The following is an 18,400-nucleotide window of genomic DNA, read 5'->3' as shown; positions in this document are numbered from 1 at the left end:
TCAAAATCGCTTTCGTCGCTTGAAAATAGGATTTCAATTGATTTGTTTTTTGGTACCATAAAGTCAGTGATTAGTTTTTGTGACGCACAAAACCAATCGCATAAAAAAGGACCGCACAAAACCAGGTTTTACTGTATATATTCATATCTTTCGAATCGTTGACAAATTAAAGCTTTTCGAATCGATGAAGAGTTAAAGCTTTTACTAATGCAGTTATAACTTAACTTTTATTAAATGATATACTTCAAACAAAAATATATCATTTTCATAATTAATAGTTCATTAATTTGCATCACAAGAATTTTAATTTAATTGGCTATTATGCAACCACGGTAATTAAGTGTCATTAAAAAGGATTGTAAAAATATGAGTATTAACGACACTAGCGCACCTATGAATAATTGGTTCGTTAGTCGAGATTACTTTTTTATATGAAATTGTTCTCTCAGAGGTTCTTGCATCTTTTATTACCATTCTTTTATAATTCAATATTAATGGCCTAATATTTAACTGAGAAACTGTTGCTATCAGTTCTTTCGTGTAGTCGCAATTATTATTTCTCATTCAATTATTCTCTCGAAATATTTTAAAATAAATTTTAGTAGATAAAACTGTACGTTTTTTCTTATTTTATAATTATAATAAGTAATTACATATATTAAAAACATCAATCTTCAGATATATTGGTTATTTATCTTTATAATTTCAATAACGACCAAAAAATGTAAATTTGATATAATGTAATACAACCCTGATATACATTTAACGCACTTTGATAAGATATTCTCATATTAAAAGCTGATTCAACGAAGTTTTTTCATTTGTAGTATTTGTACTATGTGTGTAATGAGAAAAAATAATTATTAGAATCGAATAGAACGTTTGTATTTGTGAAAAAAATCTTGAATATATATTTTATATAAGAAGTTATTAATATTCTTCATTGATATTAAGTTTTATATCTTTTTAATTATCATTGCAAATTTACTAATAATCTTTTACATTTTTACGTTAATTGACTATGTATTGTATCTAAAGTGATGTTTTATTTATAAATTAGATAATATTTCAGTGTACATAAATAATTTATAAAGTTTGGATTGTAGTAATTGCCTTTTACATTATGTTTGATAACATAGACAAAAATCTTTTTTTTATTAAAGCACATTATTTTCTATTTAATGCTGGTAAGTCCCACATAATTTAAGAACAAGATAATTCTAATTTTAATGAAATATTTTTTCCATTTTAGCTACTGGACCAGTATTACCATTTTTACCAACAATTGCTAAGCAATTAGGTTTCTCTGGAACTTTGGTCGGTACAATATTTACAGTATTACCCATATCTGGTTTGATTGCAAAACCACTGTTTGGAGGATTAGCTGATAAATTTAATCTTCCTAAAACTTTTTTCTTAATATTTCAAGTATTACTTACTATAAGTCTTTTCTCAATCCATTTCATACCTCAATTTAGAACAAGTGCAAATATTACTCTTACTTGTGATGGAGACTTATTTTTAAAAGTATGTTCAAAGAAAGGATTTTCTGATGAAGCAATGCAAGGTGTAATAACAACTGAAGAAACTACAGATAATCCTACATGTCAGGTACTGCTATTAAAAATAAGCTGTGTAAAGATTCTATAAAGTTCTTCTTTTGAAAAAGATATATACAATATTTTGTTTTTAGCTATTTTGTAAAGCTTCTCAAAGAGCTTATGAAGAACTGTGTCTATGGAATCCGTTATACTGTGCTAAGAATAATTCGAATATTTCTCCAAATGAAACATTCGATTTTGTTGCAACAATTAATATGTATAAAGATTTACCTGTAAGTCAATTTTTATATAATTATTTTTAAGAAAGTTCATAGTAAATTATTTTGATAAATTTTATTTATTTAGGAGAAAAACTGTACAAACTTAAGAGTTTCTAATGTAACTTTTTCGTATGGAAATACACATCGACCTGCTTGCAAGAAATTATTAAAAACTTCATGTATTGCCTCTTGTCAACATCCAGTTTTAAATGAATTATTACATGAATCTGATAACTATGATATATCTCCAACAGATTTTACATTTCAATTTAATTTTTTTTTATGGACGACTATAGTGAGCTGGATTTGCATGGCTGTTGTGGTTAGCATAGCAGATTCTATTTGTTTCAATTTACTTGGTTTGTATTATTACTATTATATATAGCTTTTTTTTACAAAATTTATATTAATGTTATGATGTAACAGTACATTAATATTATATACTTTAGGAAATGAGAGGAAAAAAGATTATGGTAAACAAAAGATGTGGGGAAGCATAGGATTTGGAATTTTTGGTATAAGTGCAGGATACTTGGTAGATATTTTTAGTGAAGGACAATTTCAAAAGGATTATACATGTATATTTTTTATGATGTTGGTCTTTATGATTCTTGACATTATAATGTCAGCCAGATTGAGAAAGGTGTGTTTTAAATTACATGGGTTCATATTACAAAAGCACAACTCTGCTTATTTATCAAAAGAATCAAAAATTGGCAGGTAATGGGAGCAAGCAGTATCATTACAGAAAAATCCTGAATGTTCTGAAGAACCATCAATGCTGAGGGAGTTGTTAACCGTCACTAAAGAGCCTAACATATGGATATTTGGATGGTGGTGCATAGGTGCTGGAATGTGTACAGGAGTAATATGGAACTTCTTGCTTTGGCATACAGAAAATTTAGCTACATTCACACAAACAAAATGGATTAAAACTCTGCAAGGTTTGTTGGTTGGCACAGAATGTTTCTTAGCAGAAATGCCTTTTAATTTCTTGTCAGGAAGTATTTTGAAAAAATTTGGTCATATAAATATTATGAGTCTTGTATTACTCATTTATTCAATAAGGTAAGCTCCAAAAAGTTAACTAAAAACAAAAATATTTGTTCATATTTTTTAAGTAATAATAAGAAATTTCTTTAAGGTTTATGGCATATAGTTTAATATCAAATCCATGGCTATTTTTACCATTGGAAATATTGCATGGTCCATCATATGGTCTCTGTTGGCCAACAATGGTATCTTATGGTGACAAAGTAACTCCTCCAGGTACTCAAGCTACTATACAAGGCTTAATAGGTTCTATTTTTGAAGGAATTGGTTAGTATAATTAAAATTTCATTATATTATTTAAGTTGAATATAATATAGAAAATGAAGAGTTTACAGTGTAAATTTTAATTATAGGTGTGTCAAGTGGTACTTTATTATGTGGATGGATAATGGATGTATATGGAGGTGTTGAAGCATTTAGAATTTTTTCAATTGGTGCTCTTATATGGCTAAGTATTTTCTGGGTCATGCAATTAATATTACGCAAAATATATTCTACACAAGGTCATAATCGTGAGTAAGGATATTTTATAATATATCTTAACTATATATATATATATTATATTGTAAATGTTTTACTTTTAAAATTGTTCCAGATTTGGCTAGTTATGCCAATCCAGATGATGCAATTTTAATGACTATAAGTCAAGAATTACAAACGTATTAATAGAAGCAAAGATTAATAAAAATACAATCTAATCATACTTATTTTTCTATTGTAATTATAAAAGAGAACAAAAAAGATAATTAATTTGACAGAATATAAGGCTTCGTGTCAAGTTGATCTTGATTGGTTTTGACATATGTACTTAAACATATTAAAAGTATGTATTAACATCCGTGATGTTAATAAATATACAATTCACTGTTTTTATTTGATTTTGCAATGAGATATACTTACATTACTGAAAAATCTATAAGTATCAACATTATAGTACAATTAATTACAATATATGTTTTAAGATGTGTGTAAATGTTATTATATAATAAAAAAGGTCATGTTACGATAATTGGAATAATTTACCTAATTTGTTTTTTATATTCTTACTTTCAATAGCTTTGAAGTAATAATATAACTTAGTAAAACAAAGTTTTAATAATTACTAATAGACAAAAATGGATGCAAAATTAAACAATAAAGTTAAAAAAAAGTTTTGATTGTTGAACAAAATTAGATATTGTTTTAAATATGTTTAATGCATTTTTTGATACTTATGTTTAATAAATAATTAGCGAACCATTTCTCGTTTTTATAAATGTATGTATCTCTATTCATCGATGTTGCGAAAAGATAATTCTTCTACAAATAATGAGAGGATCGTAAGTTAAAAGTAATGTTATGAAGTTTTCATAAAATATTTGAACCTTTTATTCTTGCTTCGTTTGTGAACAGTAAAGGTTGACCATTATTAATAACTCGATTAAGTAACATGTCTCTTCATTTGTAAATGGCAATCGCGTAATAACAAGATTTTGTAAATTACAACTAATCTAGTAATAAAAAGCTACAAATAACCTTCTTCTGATTTATGATTAGCACAGCACCAGACATAATTTGCAATGATGTGAAACAAAGGCCTGTTTAATAGAGAATGATTTCAATACAATGTTAATCTTGCTTTGGAAATTGTCGTTGTTGATTTGAACGGGATGGTGAAGCAACTTGATTACTTGGGATAGGTTCAACAATCGCTTGTAGATTCGGAATTTCACCTGCAGAATCACAGCAATCGTTCATTATCCCAGTGCTGGAGTGAATAAAGGCAAGACTACCCTCGCTTGACGAAGCTAGGCTGACTGATAAAGGAGGAGTACGTTCTTTAGGAGATGCAGAAGAAGGAAGATTTCCAGCACTAGTACTTGCTCCACAAGTTATACTCTCGAGTGTACCATGGAGTTCGAGTATACGACCTTCTAATAGAAGATTAATTTCCAATTGTGCCTTATATTTGGATTCAACTGCATTTAATTCTGTTTCATGTTGATCCTTCGTTTCTAGCAGAGAACGTTGAAGTTCAACGAGTTGCGCTTCCTTACGATTTTCTTTATTTTCTAATTCAGCTAAACGTACTCTTAAAACTTCTACAAGCGAAGTACGGGATTCTAATTGGCGTCGTAGATCTAAAGTAAAAAAATTTAGCTATATCATATATCATATCAAATAGAGAATATTATTATTATCAATTTCATTAAATAAAATCGATATTTACTAATCATTTCTTCTGCATATGCTTGTTGTATCTGTGCCGCTTCTTGATTGATCGTAGGCGATCGTCCTCCTACATTTTCTTGCAATTTCGATTGTGCCTATAAAAAAAAAAAAAAATTAAAGAAAAGAAAAAAATTTTTTCGTAGAACATTGTACTCTCATTAAATCTACGTTCAACTTACTTCTCCTAAAAGAAGGAGTTTCTTTTGTACAGTATCGAGAGTATGTTCTAACTCCTTTGCACGATTAGCTGCCTTCAATGCTTCTTTAAGTTGATGTCCCGCATCGAACAATGCAGCCTCCGCAGAACGTGTTTCTTGTTCACATTCAACTATTTTTTGTTGTTCCTCTTTTAGTTCTAATTCGAGTGATTCATTTCGAACTTTCAAAATTTGATTTTGTCGTTGCTCTTCTACACACTTTGTATCAGATCGTTGACAATATTATTACATTATTTTAAATCGATAATAGTTTTTAGCAAAATATAAAATTTTACATATAACAAACCTTCGTTTGCCAATGATGTAACACATCTTTGTATCGTTCATCAGCGTCCCGGTTATCCCTTTTACTTTTATCTAATTCAATTTTTAAACATTCTACCTCTCTTTCTAACATTCTAAGCCGATCAGTCTATATAATTGCAAATTAAATAATATATCCAATGATAATTAAAATTCATAAAATTTTAATAACATTAAATTTTAAGACTTACCAAAGCATTGTTGTGCTCTTCTAATGCTCGCGAATCTCTTAATTTACCAAGAAGTCTTCTATTACGTTCAGCATGTACTTCTCTACGCTGCCGCTCAAATTGTAACTGCATTTGCATTAGCTGCAACAATTGATTTACATGATCTGTATTTAAATTTTCCTCATCTCCTGTTTCATCTTCTGTACTTTCTTCAGTAATCTTTAGTTTCGTAGAATTTCTACCTAGCATGTTAAAAAAAAAATAGAAAATATTTTTATACTAAAAAATTATCTCGCGCATATATAATATATCATATATACAATACCTACGTGCTTTGTTATTGTCACTAGAGAAACTATTTGCACGCGCACAAATATCAACGTAACGATCAAGCATACTGGTTGGTGATACTCTTGATTCAGAATTATGTTGAATAGTTTTTTGTTCAGACATTTGTTCTTTTTGATCTAAAATTCCTAATAACAAGCATTCGTATCGGTATACGCTATTTGTTTGAGTTCCAATTTCCTCGAGTTTTTTCATGTAATTTGTTGTTTCTTTTCTTTCATTATTATCCATCCTTTTTAGCATTTTCATATCTGAACATGATCTAGTTCTTCGTAACTATATCAAATATGATTTTAATATCTTTATAAAACATTTCTAATTAAAAGTTATTTATAATATAAAAATAAGAACTCTATAACTTACCTTATTTATATTCTTATTTGTATGTTGTACTGGATATTGATACTGAGAATAAAATCGAAGTTGATGAACTTTTTGAGATAAATCTGCTATAGTACCACGTAATTTATCATCTTGAAATTCCGGTTTTTGTTCCCTATATTTCTGAATGTCAAGACTGCTACTATTTTGAAAGCTTACAATTTCCAAAACCTGTAGTTTACACACATATATCAGTAATGTATAAAGTTCATCCTTAGTTTTGATATACAATATAGTGTAGTGCATTTTGTGAAATGTATATAATCAAATATTTATTTTATTTAATAAAACCTCTTGATCTTCTTGCCATGAATCGTTCTTGCAATTTTGACTTATGTCAGTTTCCACAACATTATTATCATCCTCGGTATTAGTTATTAATTTCTGTGGTTGTTGAACAGCCGTTTGCCTATCAGCAATTAATTTACTGATTTTTTGTGAAAGAAATCCTTGTACATTAACTCCAGTATCTCCAGAATTCATCCCAGAGCTAGCAATAGATAATATAGAAGGATTTAGAGGAACAGGCGTGGATGGCCGCGATGTTTGCGTTACTGCGCCATTGCTCAGAATACTAAGTGCTCGAACTGCTGCAGATCCTACAGGTGCTGGCCTTGTCGATAACTTACGAACATCCTACATTATATGAAATCGTAATTTTGAAATTATCTGGATATATATATTTATAACATTAACGTACCTTTACTGGTGTCGTTTCTGGTGTAGCTTCTACAGCAGCTTCTGGAGGAGAGGTACCACTTCTGTTAGTATTAGGTGTTGAGGGAGTTGAACGAACTTCATGAGATGTACTTTGGAATGATGGACTCTGTGGTGGAACTGTCATACTAGGAGACCAAAATGTTTCCTCATCTCCATTACTTATCTCAGTAGTTGTCAGTCCACCACTGATATTTAGTGGTACAAAATTGGAAGAATGATCTATAAATACTCAAAATTTAAATAACCTTTCATCTATGGATAATATTATATAAGTAATACTAACCTAAAGGTGGTGTAAATCGGGAATTAGTGGCTCCAAATATTTCCTCTCTACATTTGTCTAATGTAAAACGGTCACACTCTGCTATAATATCATGATGTTCCATTTTTTTCCATCTATAATATATAATAAAATATTTTCGAAACGGTACATTAATTAATAAATTATTACTAGATTCATACCTAGTGGCTGAAATTTCTGTATCTTTGGATGCTGTAACAAGGAAGGGATGCATACGCACAGAATCCAACATTGGTCTTATAGTATGAGAAAAAGTAGCCAATTGATCACGTTGAATATACTGTTGTTTAAGATATGAGATGAAATTGCAGGGATACATAGCATATAGCCTGTGAAATAAACTGTATAATCCCACCTACAATATATTACTTTGTGTTTTGATGGCATTTATTATATTATACAATTTTGATGAATAAATAATACTTACCTGTAAATGTAATAGATACAGATAATTCTTGTCAATATTGCTAAGTACCGTATTTGATGTCACATGTATAGGATGAGAAAGTGTTGATGATTGTTGATAGTAATAAGAAGCTAGATGGCCAAATACTTCAAAAATTTCTTGTAAATATGGTCCTAATGCAGCAGGTAACATTGGTAGCAACATGACCAATAAAAGAAGCTCACTCATAAGTGATAATGTATCTGTTTCCACCTTAAAAAGAAATTTTTCATGATTTTATTTCATAGTTTTAAAATTGTCATTAATTATTGTCATTAATAAATAAAATATATAATACCTTTAGCAATTTTAATAAATCTCTGAACAAAGTATGGTTTGCAAGTTTATATAACCAGGTGGGTTGTTTACGAGCAATATGACCAAGTAAAGTAAGTCCTTTAATTTTTTGCTCATTATTTCCAGTCTTTGAAATAACTTCTCCCAATCTATCTAACAAATGCTTATCATGTGGTTCACGTACACCTGCCAGTACCTCAACAGTCCGTAAAGAATTTGTTGAAAGATAATAGTCCAATAAACCATTGACAAGCCAGCTATCTTTTGCTATAGTAATTGAATGTTATCATAGAAAATGAAAGTACAATATAGATACATTATAGAAGACATAATTTACTTACTACACAAGAAGTGTTCATGGAATACTTGCTTTATTTCTTCTACTTCTCCAAGTTTATTAGATTCTAGTAAATTAAAAAGATCAGCAATACTTGCTATATTGACACTCATCTTGACAGTAACAGGTTCTTTGATAAGCTGATAAAAAATTAATCCTTGGAGTAGGCATTAAAGATAATTGTTAATATGATCTTGCTTCCAGCCATCTGTTATCTGCCATGCAAACTGAACATCATGAGCTAAAAAAAGTAACAAAAAAATTGATATATTTATAGACAAGATAATGATAAATATAAAAAATAATATCATTTTCTTTTTAAATATATAAAGTAAGTTTTTTAGATTTAATGAAATGACAATTTGTCAATTCTAAATAAAGATATATTGGTATGAAAATACGTATGCAAATGAAATAAGACGCATATATACAATTGGAAAATTGTTCATTTATATTTGTAGTATATCATTGCCAAACTGTCAATGCATAGTTTTTCTAAAATATGTAAGAAAATTGTTGATTTTCTCATATAAATTTACCCGGAGAGAAGATCAGTCAGAGGCATAACTAATAATAACCTCCGTATAATAAAATCCTTGTACTTCTAATTAAACATCACGCGAGATACTAATAAAAAGGTTAAACTTATAGATGTTAAATTAATGAAAGAGCTCACCCAAATTACATCAAATATTTCGTGTAATTTATAGCAAGTTCTATGGCGACCAGCAAAGGCAAATATGTTACAAAGTAGTATAGATCCTTGTCGTCTCTAGGAAAACTAGCGCTGCAATCGCTTACGATTGCATCTATGCCTCGTATTTAGACAATCGCGCTTTAAAATTCTCCTTTAAATTGACTATGAATCACATTAACAACGATTCCGTCATCTCGACAGTGTTAATTTTTTAAAACTACATTCTGTTCTCTAGTCTAAAGCATTATGGGTAAACATATAATTAGTAAAGATTTGTAATAGATATATACAATGTAATATTACGTACTTTTAAACTCTCATAGATAATATACATCCAATGAACAGCAGTCTATACGTAATGTTAGTACTAATGGATTCACTTTCATGAACATAAAGATCTTTTTAATGCCGATTAGAAAAGTTATTTATCGTTGTATTGTACATAAAAAAAAATCGTTATTTATCATCAGTATGTAAATATCAATTTGGTATTATTAAAAATAGAAATATATGAAGAGAAAAAGTTTAATTCACGACCAATCGAAAAAGTCAAATTCGACGCATCAATGAACATGTAATTCGTGCACGCATGTAAACCAACCCCCGATGTGCTGCCCCGCAGCAATGCGCCGACAAACTAAATAATCGACGTCAAAGCTGTCAAATATGGCGAGAGTAGCGAGCGTAATTGACATATAAAAATGTGAATATAAGGGACATCACAGTGATTTGTGATTTAAAATAAACCCGCGTTTTGTTTTATAAAACGTATAATGTAAGTTTGAATAGTGTGTCAAAAGTGAGTGCGTGAGGAACTTGGCCTCGGCGTATTTGTAGCCGAGGGAATATAAGGGCATGGTAATTGAGGAACTATGGGTGCTCAACAAACTAAAGACAGAATAATACCAGCCGGGTCTACCGTGCGACAAACGCGAAAGCAACCCAGAAATTTAAAGGAGTCTCGTATTATAGGATCTAACATATTTACTGAACATAGTGGTAATGTGTATCAATTGTTATGTATATTCTTTTGCTTTCCAAATTTTCACCCTGTCTTTTAGTCTTCTTTTTTAACATCTATCAATTTTCTATTGAACTATCATTATCATTATTTTTATTAAATATTACATATCTCAAAATGTGATATATTACTTATATAATTTTTAATGATTATATTTTTAACATATTATATTTTTTTATATTATATTTTTTTTTTAAATTAGCGTTAACTTTTGAAATATATGAAATTATCTACAATGATACTTGTAATGAAAAGTTATGATAACATGTACTATGTACCATTGCTCATGATTATAAGTATGACTGAACTATCTTGTATATAAATTGATTTATTATAAAATTTCTTTTTTTATTTTTAATAGAACAATAACTTTTTTATTCTTATTTGAATTATTAATAAATGAAATTATTTTTTCCTGTTATGTAACTTGGTAGAATTTATAAAAAATTTAGAGGCACAATTCTATATAGATACTGTTATGCAATGGTCATCCTCAATAAAGATTGAATTAGTTTGTGAATGAAAAAGATACTGTTATATCATCATCATTCTTGTCCCTATCTTTATTCTCATTATTTTTCTTTTTTTACAGAGGCTCTATTACAAAGTAGACCCCTACCTCACATTCCAGCATTACCAGAAGGGGATCCGCCTAGTAGTTCTAATGTTCAATCAATTTCACAACAAACAAATATTCAGCAACATACTAGTATATCTACTAGTGGACTCCTTGAAGCTGCTAACAGGTTAAATATATAAATTGTTTATTAACTGCATATGTGTATAGGTGTATGCATATGTATGCATTTATGTTTTCTCTTTTTTTTCCTTCTATATTTTATGATCAACTTATATTTTGTGGTTGAAAATTCAAGTCTGTTTAATATATTTCTTTATGAAGTTTTATTTTTACAAATTTAACAAGTATACGATAATATCTAACAGGCTAAATTTGGAAGTATTTAATAATTTGAAAATATCTCTTATCATCAGTTGTAAAAAAATAAATATATGGTTTAAAGCAATATACTGCAATTAAAAAAAATTATATTTGAATAAGAATATTTACAATGATGTTTGAATAGGTGGACTAGCAAGGAGAATCTTTTAACACAAGAAGAAGATGATCCACAATTATTTGTTGCATTATATGATTTTCAAGCAGGAGGAGAAAATCAGCTTAGTTTGAAGAAAGGTATATATTAGCATATCTGCAATACTAGTAGTTTCATTCTTTTGAATTGATAATAATATGATTTTTTATAATTTGTATAAACAGGTGAACAAGTACGTATTCTCAGTTATAATAAAAGTGGAGAGTGGTGTGAAGCACATTCAAGTGCTGGTCAAGTAGGGTGGGTTCCGTCGAACTATGTAACTCCTGTTAATTCCTTGGAAAAGCATTCTTGGTATCATGGAAGAATATCTAGAAATGCTGCAGAATATCTTCTAAGTTCTGGCATAAATGGTAGTTTTCTTGTTCGTGAATCAGAGAGTAGTCCAGGTCAACGTAGCATTTCTTTAAGATATGAAGGACGAGTGTATCATTATAGAATCAATGAAGATAGTGAAGGAAAGGTTAGTTCGTTACTTAACAAATACAAATTCATATAACTCTCATATTTCATCATTTCAGATGTTTGTCACAACAGAAAGTAAATTTAATACATTAGCTGAACTGGTTCACCATCATTCAATGCTTGCTGACGGTCTTATTACGCAACTGCTTTATCCTGCACCAAAGCATAACAAGCCTACTGTGTTTCCACTTAGTCCAGGTGGCGTATACATTTTTGTCAATATTTTTTTTCTTTTTCTTTTTTTTTTTTTTTTTTTTTTTTTTCTTTTTTTTTTTTATTCAAGCACATTTTTTCAAGTACTCAATTCCTAAATAAAAGAAAAATCAATGTTATTTATTTTATTCATCTCTTTAGTTTCCTTCTTTATCTTTCTAATTTTGTTTTAATATACTATAAATTTGATAAAACTTAATGTGCATGACTTTAAAACATAAAGTATTATTAATAACTTGTATTATTAACAGGTTATTGGGAGAATAAAATAATTACGCATTTTCAGCTTAATTCATCTAAAATATGTCATTCTAAAAAGAAAAAAAGAAAAATAAAACAATAAAAGTTTCTGATAATATTATAATTTATATATTAACACACTAAATTTTTTAATATATGTCTCTCTTAATATTAAAGAACTTTTTATGCAAATATTATATAATACATTAGAGTGTCTAAAATCATATAAACTGTAATGTATTTCAGAGCCAGATGAATGGGAAATTAATCGGACTGATATAGTAATGAGGCATAAATTAGGTGGGGGACAGTATGGTGATGTATATGAAGCAGTTTGGAAGAGGTATAATATGACAGTTGCTGTAAAGACATTAAAGGTATTTATAATAATATTCTGATATCGTTCATATTTATTTATAATTATATTTACAATAATATTTTTAATCTTTAATTGCAGGAAGATACCATGGCACTTAAAGATTTTCTGGAAGAAGCTGCTATAATGAAAGAAATGAAACACAGAAATTTGGTACAATTATTAGGAGTTTGTACACGTGAACCACCATTTTACATTATCACAGAATTTATGAGTAAAGGAAATTTATTAGATTACTTGCGTAATGAAAGCAAACATCAAATCAATGCTGTTGTTCTCATGCACATGGCAACTCAAATAGCAAGTGGTATGAGCTATTTAGAAAGCAGAAATTTTATTCACAGGTATTTATATATAATATATAAATTATATATTATTTATATTAATATTATATTTATTAATTTATATTAATATTATTATATTTATATTAATATATAAATTATATATTATTATAATATATAATTTCAATGTATATTACAATATAATTATTACAATATAATATATTTCAATGTATTATTAATCATCTGTACTGTATGTATATTTTAAATATTTTTGACAATAATTATTTATATTTTGTGTTGTAATTATATTAAAGCATTACTTGATTTTTTACAACAGAGATTTAGCAGCACGTAATTGTTTAGTTGGAGAAAATCATTTAGTAAAAGTCGCAGATTTTGGTTTAGCACGATTAATGAGAGATGATACATATACAGCTCATGCTGGTGCTAAATTTCCCATAAAATGGACTGCCCCGGAAGGTTTAGCTTATAATAAATTTTCTACAAAGGTAATAATACTAATTTTCCTATATCTGATGGTAGAACTTTAATATAATAGGTTGAATTTTTGTGTAGTCTGATGTGTGGGCATTTGGAATTTTATTGTGGGAAATCGCGACTTATGGCATGTCTCCATACCCTGGTGTGGATTTGACAGATGTTTATCATATGTTGGAAAAGGGTTATAGGATGGAATGTCCACCTGGTTGTCCACCTAAAGTATACGAATTAATGAGACAATGTTGGCAATGGTCTGCAGTAGAACGACCAACCTTCAAAGAAATTCATCATTCATTAGAAAATATGTTTCAAGAATCTAGTATTACAGAAGGTAATAAATTTGTTAAATTTTCTAAATTTAAAACTAACATATTAGGTGGACCGGAAAGTAATGTCGCTTTCTTAAATTAAATTCAAACGAATAAATTTTTAACAAGTTTTTATTTTTAATCACAATCAAATATCGACATGTGCAGAAACGACATTACTTTCCGGTCCCCCTAATATAATTATTTACATATATTAACAAATAAATATATATATACTTTAGAAGTTGAGAAACAACTGCAAGGTGGAGGAGAAATTCCATTGCTTGCATATAAAAAATCACAAACTGGTAGTACTGGAAATATCCATGGACTTGTACTTGTATCTGAACAAATGTCTTCCTCTGGTATACCACAAGGTGATGCAATTTATTAAAAATTTTATGTTTATATGTGCTATCATATTTATATTTGTAATATCATAATAATTTTCTTACATTTAGATGGTGCTAGTTCTGTAACTAAATTAAGTACTTTTGTGGGTGGATTATCGAGTAAAAGTAACAGTAATATCGTACAAATGAGACGTTCAACAAATAAAAAAGGGAAACAAGCACCTGCACCTCCAAAACGAACGAGGTAGGTTTTTATTTATTTTATAAGCTAATAATTTGAAAAGGATTTGATTTATATTATTACAAGATGATTCATTTTTTCCACAGTTTATTATCATCGTGCAGTTCATTTCGCGATTCGGCATACCAGGAACAAGATCAACAAAATACCGATGCTGCCGCCATAGCACTTGATGATGCCACAGATCTAAATGGTATTGATAAGATTTTTGAAGGTATTTCATTATATTAATTAAGTGTAATGATGTATGCACGTCCAGCTTGTATTCTATTAATTCGAATTTCAGTTATGTTGGTTTTGTTATACGTTATCTACAGTGGCTCATAGCTTCAGGAATGTGGGTCATTCTCCATGAGCCAATATGTTCTGAATGTGCATAGTAAAATGCAGAATACTTGAAAGTTCTAAAAGTAATTGTTGGATATTATATCAGTGCACATTTGTATCTAGTTGATCTTAATCAATTTATACGTAGTTGCAGTTTATTATTATTTTTATTCTTTCTTTATGACTGCTTTTATGATAAATTGATAATAATATCTTTATATATAATATTTCTTTTTAATATTAATCCAAATAAATATCATGTTTATGCATGATGTAAATATTACAAAAAAAAAGTAATAAAAATATATTTATATTTTTATTTTATATCTCATATATTTTTCTTTTTTTATGTAATTTTAATTTAAGTAATTTCCATTTTAAAGATATTACTTGTAATCATTTCTTGTAGAATTAACAGAAATTCTATATTTTAATGAAAAATATTGTATTTTTATATAAATTTTGAATGTGTTCAAGCAGTGTTATGTGAGTTTACTGATGTTTCTAAACACATTCACGCACGCACGCACGTGCATTATAAAATACCTATTAAGAAACACTTCATCATAACTACTTCTGGCCTGCACGATTTTTTCGACAGTATTTTTTCAACAGTCATTTTTAGTACATACAAAAAAACATACATATTACGAAATTGAAATAACACTTATTTATAATAAGAGTCTTCTATATAATTGACTTCCCTTTATGATCACGATTAAGGAGAATGACCCTGAGTTATATGAAAGAAATATACAGTAAAACAATATAGCATTGATATTTTCTACCCAAAAATTCTTTTTCATCTATGATAGAGCTATATGTTCTATTCCTGTATGAAGTTATGCTTACTTACTGCAGGAATATTTAATCATAGATTATGTACAGTATACTTTGTTTATTAAATGACAACTCAGGTATCACGCGAGATCTTGTGACAATGGCTACACAGTCAATTACTACAGGAGGTTGCGAAGTGGACGACGATGGAGATGGGTCTCAGGGGACAGCAGAACCTAATTTTGTTCCTCAACCATCAACTTCGCCAGAACCTGTTTCCAACATACCATGCAATCAGAAACAAATTAAAACACGACCTTATCCATCTAAGGAAGTACTGCCTCAGAAGGTACAATGAACATGCATTGTGGCCAGGCTTAAAATGTATAGTAGTCATTCGTGTAACAATATTGTAATTCCAAAGTATTACAAATTATGTGACGATCAATATTTATTGAGATATTTTTAACTTGTAAAATTTTGTCTAATGGTAAATGCATTTAGCACTGCTTGAATGAATTTCAACGTTTTTAAATATATGAAGCTTATAATCAAATTTATTTCAGTTGGTACATGTAGGTGCACTAGAGGTGCAAAATGTTAAGAGAGCAATTAACCGTTATGGTACCCTACCTAAGGGTGCAAGAATTGGCGCCTACCTAGAAAGTCTTCGGCAGAGCGGAATGCCTTCTAATCAAGAAAATATTGCAACTACTTCGGCAATATCTACAGTTGTGGAACAACATGACGTTACAAGTAGTACGGATACGCCGCAGCATCGTTCGCTTTCTCCTCGTCAAAACAATTTACGTAATCAGCCTCAAATGACGCGCAGTAATTCTTCCAGTGGTGTAGTAAATACTTATCAACCACCAAATTCACCACGCAGTCGGACAGTAGGGATTAGAAAAAATAATACAGAAAATATTGGATTAAGAACTTTCCGAGGTCCAAATAATACTGGTTTCAGAACAGCCAGTCCATCAAGATCTGTTCAACCAACGCTTGCTGATCTTGAATTTCCTCCACCACCTATTGACTTGCCACCACCACCAGATGAAATTTTTAATCCTGCAGATCAATGTGATTTGCCTCCGCCTGTAACGGCTTCTCCAAATAGTGATATTTCTCATATTAAAACTAATTCACCAGTAAGTGTCAGAAAATTAAAATCAGAATGGAAAATAAAGGATGAAGTAAATGATGATCAAGATGATAAGAATAACGATGTTAGAAATGTAGAACCTTCTGTGAAAGAAGCTAGTTCTAGATTTGGTGTAAACTTACGGCGCAGAGAAACTACTAGCGAAATACATTGTGCCGTAAATAAATCTTTGGATGATAAAAAAACAATTCTTAAAACGAAAGAGGTATCTAGTAACGTAAGACTGGAATCAACGGAATTAACATCATCTCCGGAAGAAGCACCACCACCGCCTCCACCACCACCTCCACCTCCTGCTGCTGTTAGTATAACAGATACATTTGAATCCAAACCAGGGATGAAGGAGATGTTAGAGTTAAAATTGGTTAATGAAATAAAACAAAGTGCTGATATGAAACACGGAGGATCTGTAAAAAAAAGTGGAATTGCAGGTAATGTACCTTCATTACCTCTTGATCCTGCATCTCAGTTATTATCAGAGTTATGTGCCAGCTTTAGTATGGATACAAACAAACATTCAGTACAAAATGAATATGCCATTTCTAATCTGAAGAGCAATGATAGTTTTTCAATTGCACAGGATCATCATTTAAATCTTGATAAACACACTACACACAAAGAGATTGATGCATCTTCACCTATAACAGAGAGTGTAATAAGCACTGGCAATATAGGCTTCAAATTGAAAAAAGTAGATAAGAGGAATAACCCGCAAAAGGAAGAAACTGGAGATAATCAAATAATTGATTTTAAGGCTAGATTACGAAAGGTAGATAATGCAGAAAAAGATAAAGTTGTGGAAGATAAAACAAAACGGTTTGATGATATTGGAAGTAGTATCACAGATTCTTCAGAATTAGGTACAGATGATCAAGTTGATGATAAACGTAGAAGTACCGGAAGTATAAGTAGCCTAAAAAAATTATGGGAAAATAAAGAAGCTTCCTGCGATAATCAACCGCTCAGTCCTAAATTAAGTGTTCGAGGTGTAAATAAACCAGATATAGTTGATGCAGGTGAAGATTCACCAGAAGATCATAGTGGGGCATCAACACGTAGTTCTACGAGTAAAGGAGACACAAGAGTATGGCCTCCGACATCATCCACAGATATAGAAAAACCTGTTGTGCCAGCTAAGCCACTAAAACCATTAGTTTCTTCAACTAAACATTTTGGTTCCTCAATATACGCTACACCAAATTGTAATAAGTCTACTTCACAGACAGATGAAGATGCAAATAAACAAACTGCCGAATCAAAAGGTGCAGTAAAACATAGTGTAATCGAAATTTCGAATGTCATTGAAAATAGTATTTTGAATCTTAGAGGTAGTCCAACTATAATCATGGCTAGTTGGCTTCAACTATCTGATAAAGTTGGTTTGCTCCATGGTATGTGCATAAGTCTTACAGATACTGCAATAGCACCACACGCGAGGTTTCAGTTCCGCGATTTACTCACTAGACTTGAGCTACAAGCACGACAACTAAGAGCAGCTGGAACAAGAAATATTGCAGAGAATACAAGACTATTAAGTGAGGTTCAAAATACAATAAAAGATGTAATAAATACAGTGCAGAGATAAAGTATATATTGGTGGTGGAAAATCAAAAATAACATTTCACACTCTCTTACATTTCTGTTAAAATATTGAATTTTAATTTCTGTCACCAGTTTGAATATATATAATAAATATACGTATATATATATA

General features: G+C 29.6%; 3 protein-coding genes across 7 annotated transcripts; 2 read left to right on the top strand and 1 right to left on the bottom strand.

Annotated features, from left to right (window-relative positions):
* Positions 1–700: 700 nt before the first annotated feature.
* On the top strand, positions 701–4,389 carry Sugb (Sugar baby transporter). 2 transcript variants are annotated; one of them, XM_035882172.2, is made up of 9 exons: positions 701–1,187; positions 1,253–1,611; positions 1,694–1,834; positions 1,908–2,181; positions 2,272–2,465; positions 2,571–2,890; positions 2,967–3,142; positions 3,229–3,391; positions 3,471–4,389. In XM_035882172.2, the coding sequence occupies exons 1-9, from the start codon at positions 1,124–1,126 to the stop codon at positions 3,478–3,480; spliced, it is 1,701 nt and encodes a 566-aa protein (XP_035738065.1). In that variant the 5' UTR covers positions 701–1,123; the 3' UTR covers positions 3,481–4,389. The 2 variants fall into 2 exon arrangements, with proteins under 2 accessions (XP_035738065.1, XP_035738064.1); XM_035882171.2 differs by having other exon boundaries at positions 705–1,187; positions 3,229–3,387.
* A 94-nt stretch (positions 4,390–4,483) lies between these two features.
* Tsc1 (tuberous sclerosis 1 protein hamartin) lies at positions 4,484–9,524 on the bottom strand. Of its 2 annotated transcripts, none has more exons than XM_035882168.2 (15): positions 9,146–9,524; positions 8,611–8,847; positions 8,271–8,536; positions 7,955–8,185; positions 7,689–7,882; positions 7,510–7,622; positions 7,207–7,445; positions 6,798–7,142; positions 6,489–6,677; positions 6,107–6,401; positions 5,799–6,019; positions 5,591–5,716; positions 5,266–5,502; positions 5,085–5,181; positions 4,484–4,995 (listed from the first exon to the last, which is right to left on the bottom strand). In XM_035882168.2, exons 2-15 carry the CDS (start codon positions 8,717–8,719, stop codon positions 4,484–4,486), a joined length of 3,174 nt encoding a protein of 1,057 aa, XP_035738061.2. In that variant the 5' UTR covers positions 8,720–8,847; positions 9,146–9,524. The 2 variants fall into 2 exon arrangements, with proteins under 2 accessions (XP_035738061.2, XP_035738062.2); XM_035882169.2 differs by having other exon boundaries at positions 9,283–9,524.
* A 250-nt stretch (positions 9,525–9,774) lies between these two features.
* On the top strand, positions 9,775–18,383 carry Abl (tyrosine-protein kinase Abl). 3 transcript variants are annotated; one of them, XM_035882166.2, is made up of 14 exons: positions 9,775–10,302; positions 10,917–11,070; positions 11,410–11,519; positions 11,604–11,902; positions 11,961–12,102; positions 12,604–12,734; positions 12,815–13,077; positions 13,352–13,523; positions 13,591–13,846; positions 14,066–14,200; positions 14,285–14,420; positions 14,504–14,610; positions 15,662–15,873; positions 16,091–18,383. In XM_035882166.2, exons 1-14 carry the CDS (start codon positions 10,176–10,178, stop codon positions 18,272–18,274), a joined length of 4,428 nt encoding a protein of 1,475 aa, XP_035738059.2. In that variant the 5' UTR covers positions 9,775–10,175; the 3' UTR covers positions 18,275–18,383. The 3 variants fall into 3 exon arrangements, with proteins under 3 accessions (XP_035738059.2, XP_035738058.2, XP_035738060.2); XM_035882165.2 differs by having other exon boundaries at positions 14,504–14,631; XM_035882167.2 differs by lacking the exons at positions 9,775–10,302; positions 10,917–11,070; positions 11,410–11,519; positions 11,961–12,102 and having other exon boundaries at positions 11,763–11,902; positions 14,504–14,631.
* Positions 18,384–18,400: the final 17 nt, after the last annotated feature.

Source organism: Vespa mandarinia, chromosome 3 (assembly GCF_050613455.1).
Source record: "Vespa mandarinia isolate Hongniang chromosome 3, ASM5061345v1, whole genome shotgun sequence".
NCBI lineage: Eukaryota > Metazoa > Arthropoda > Insecta > Hymenoptera > Vespidae > Vespa > Vespa mandarinia.
The sequence above is the reverse complement of the archived record's forward strand: the minus strand, read 5'-3'. Positions and strand labels throughout refer to the sequence as shown.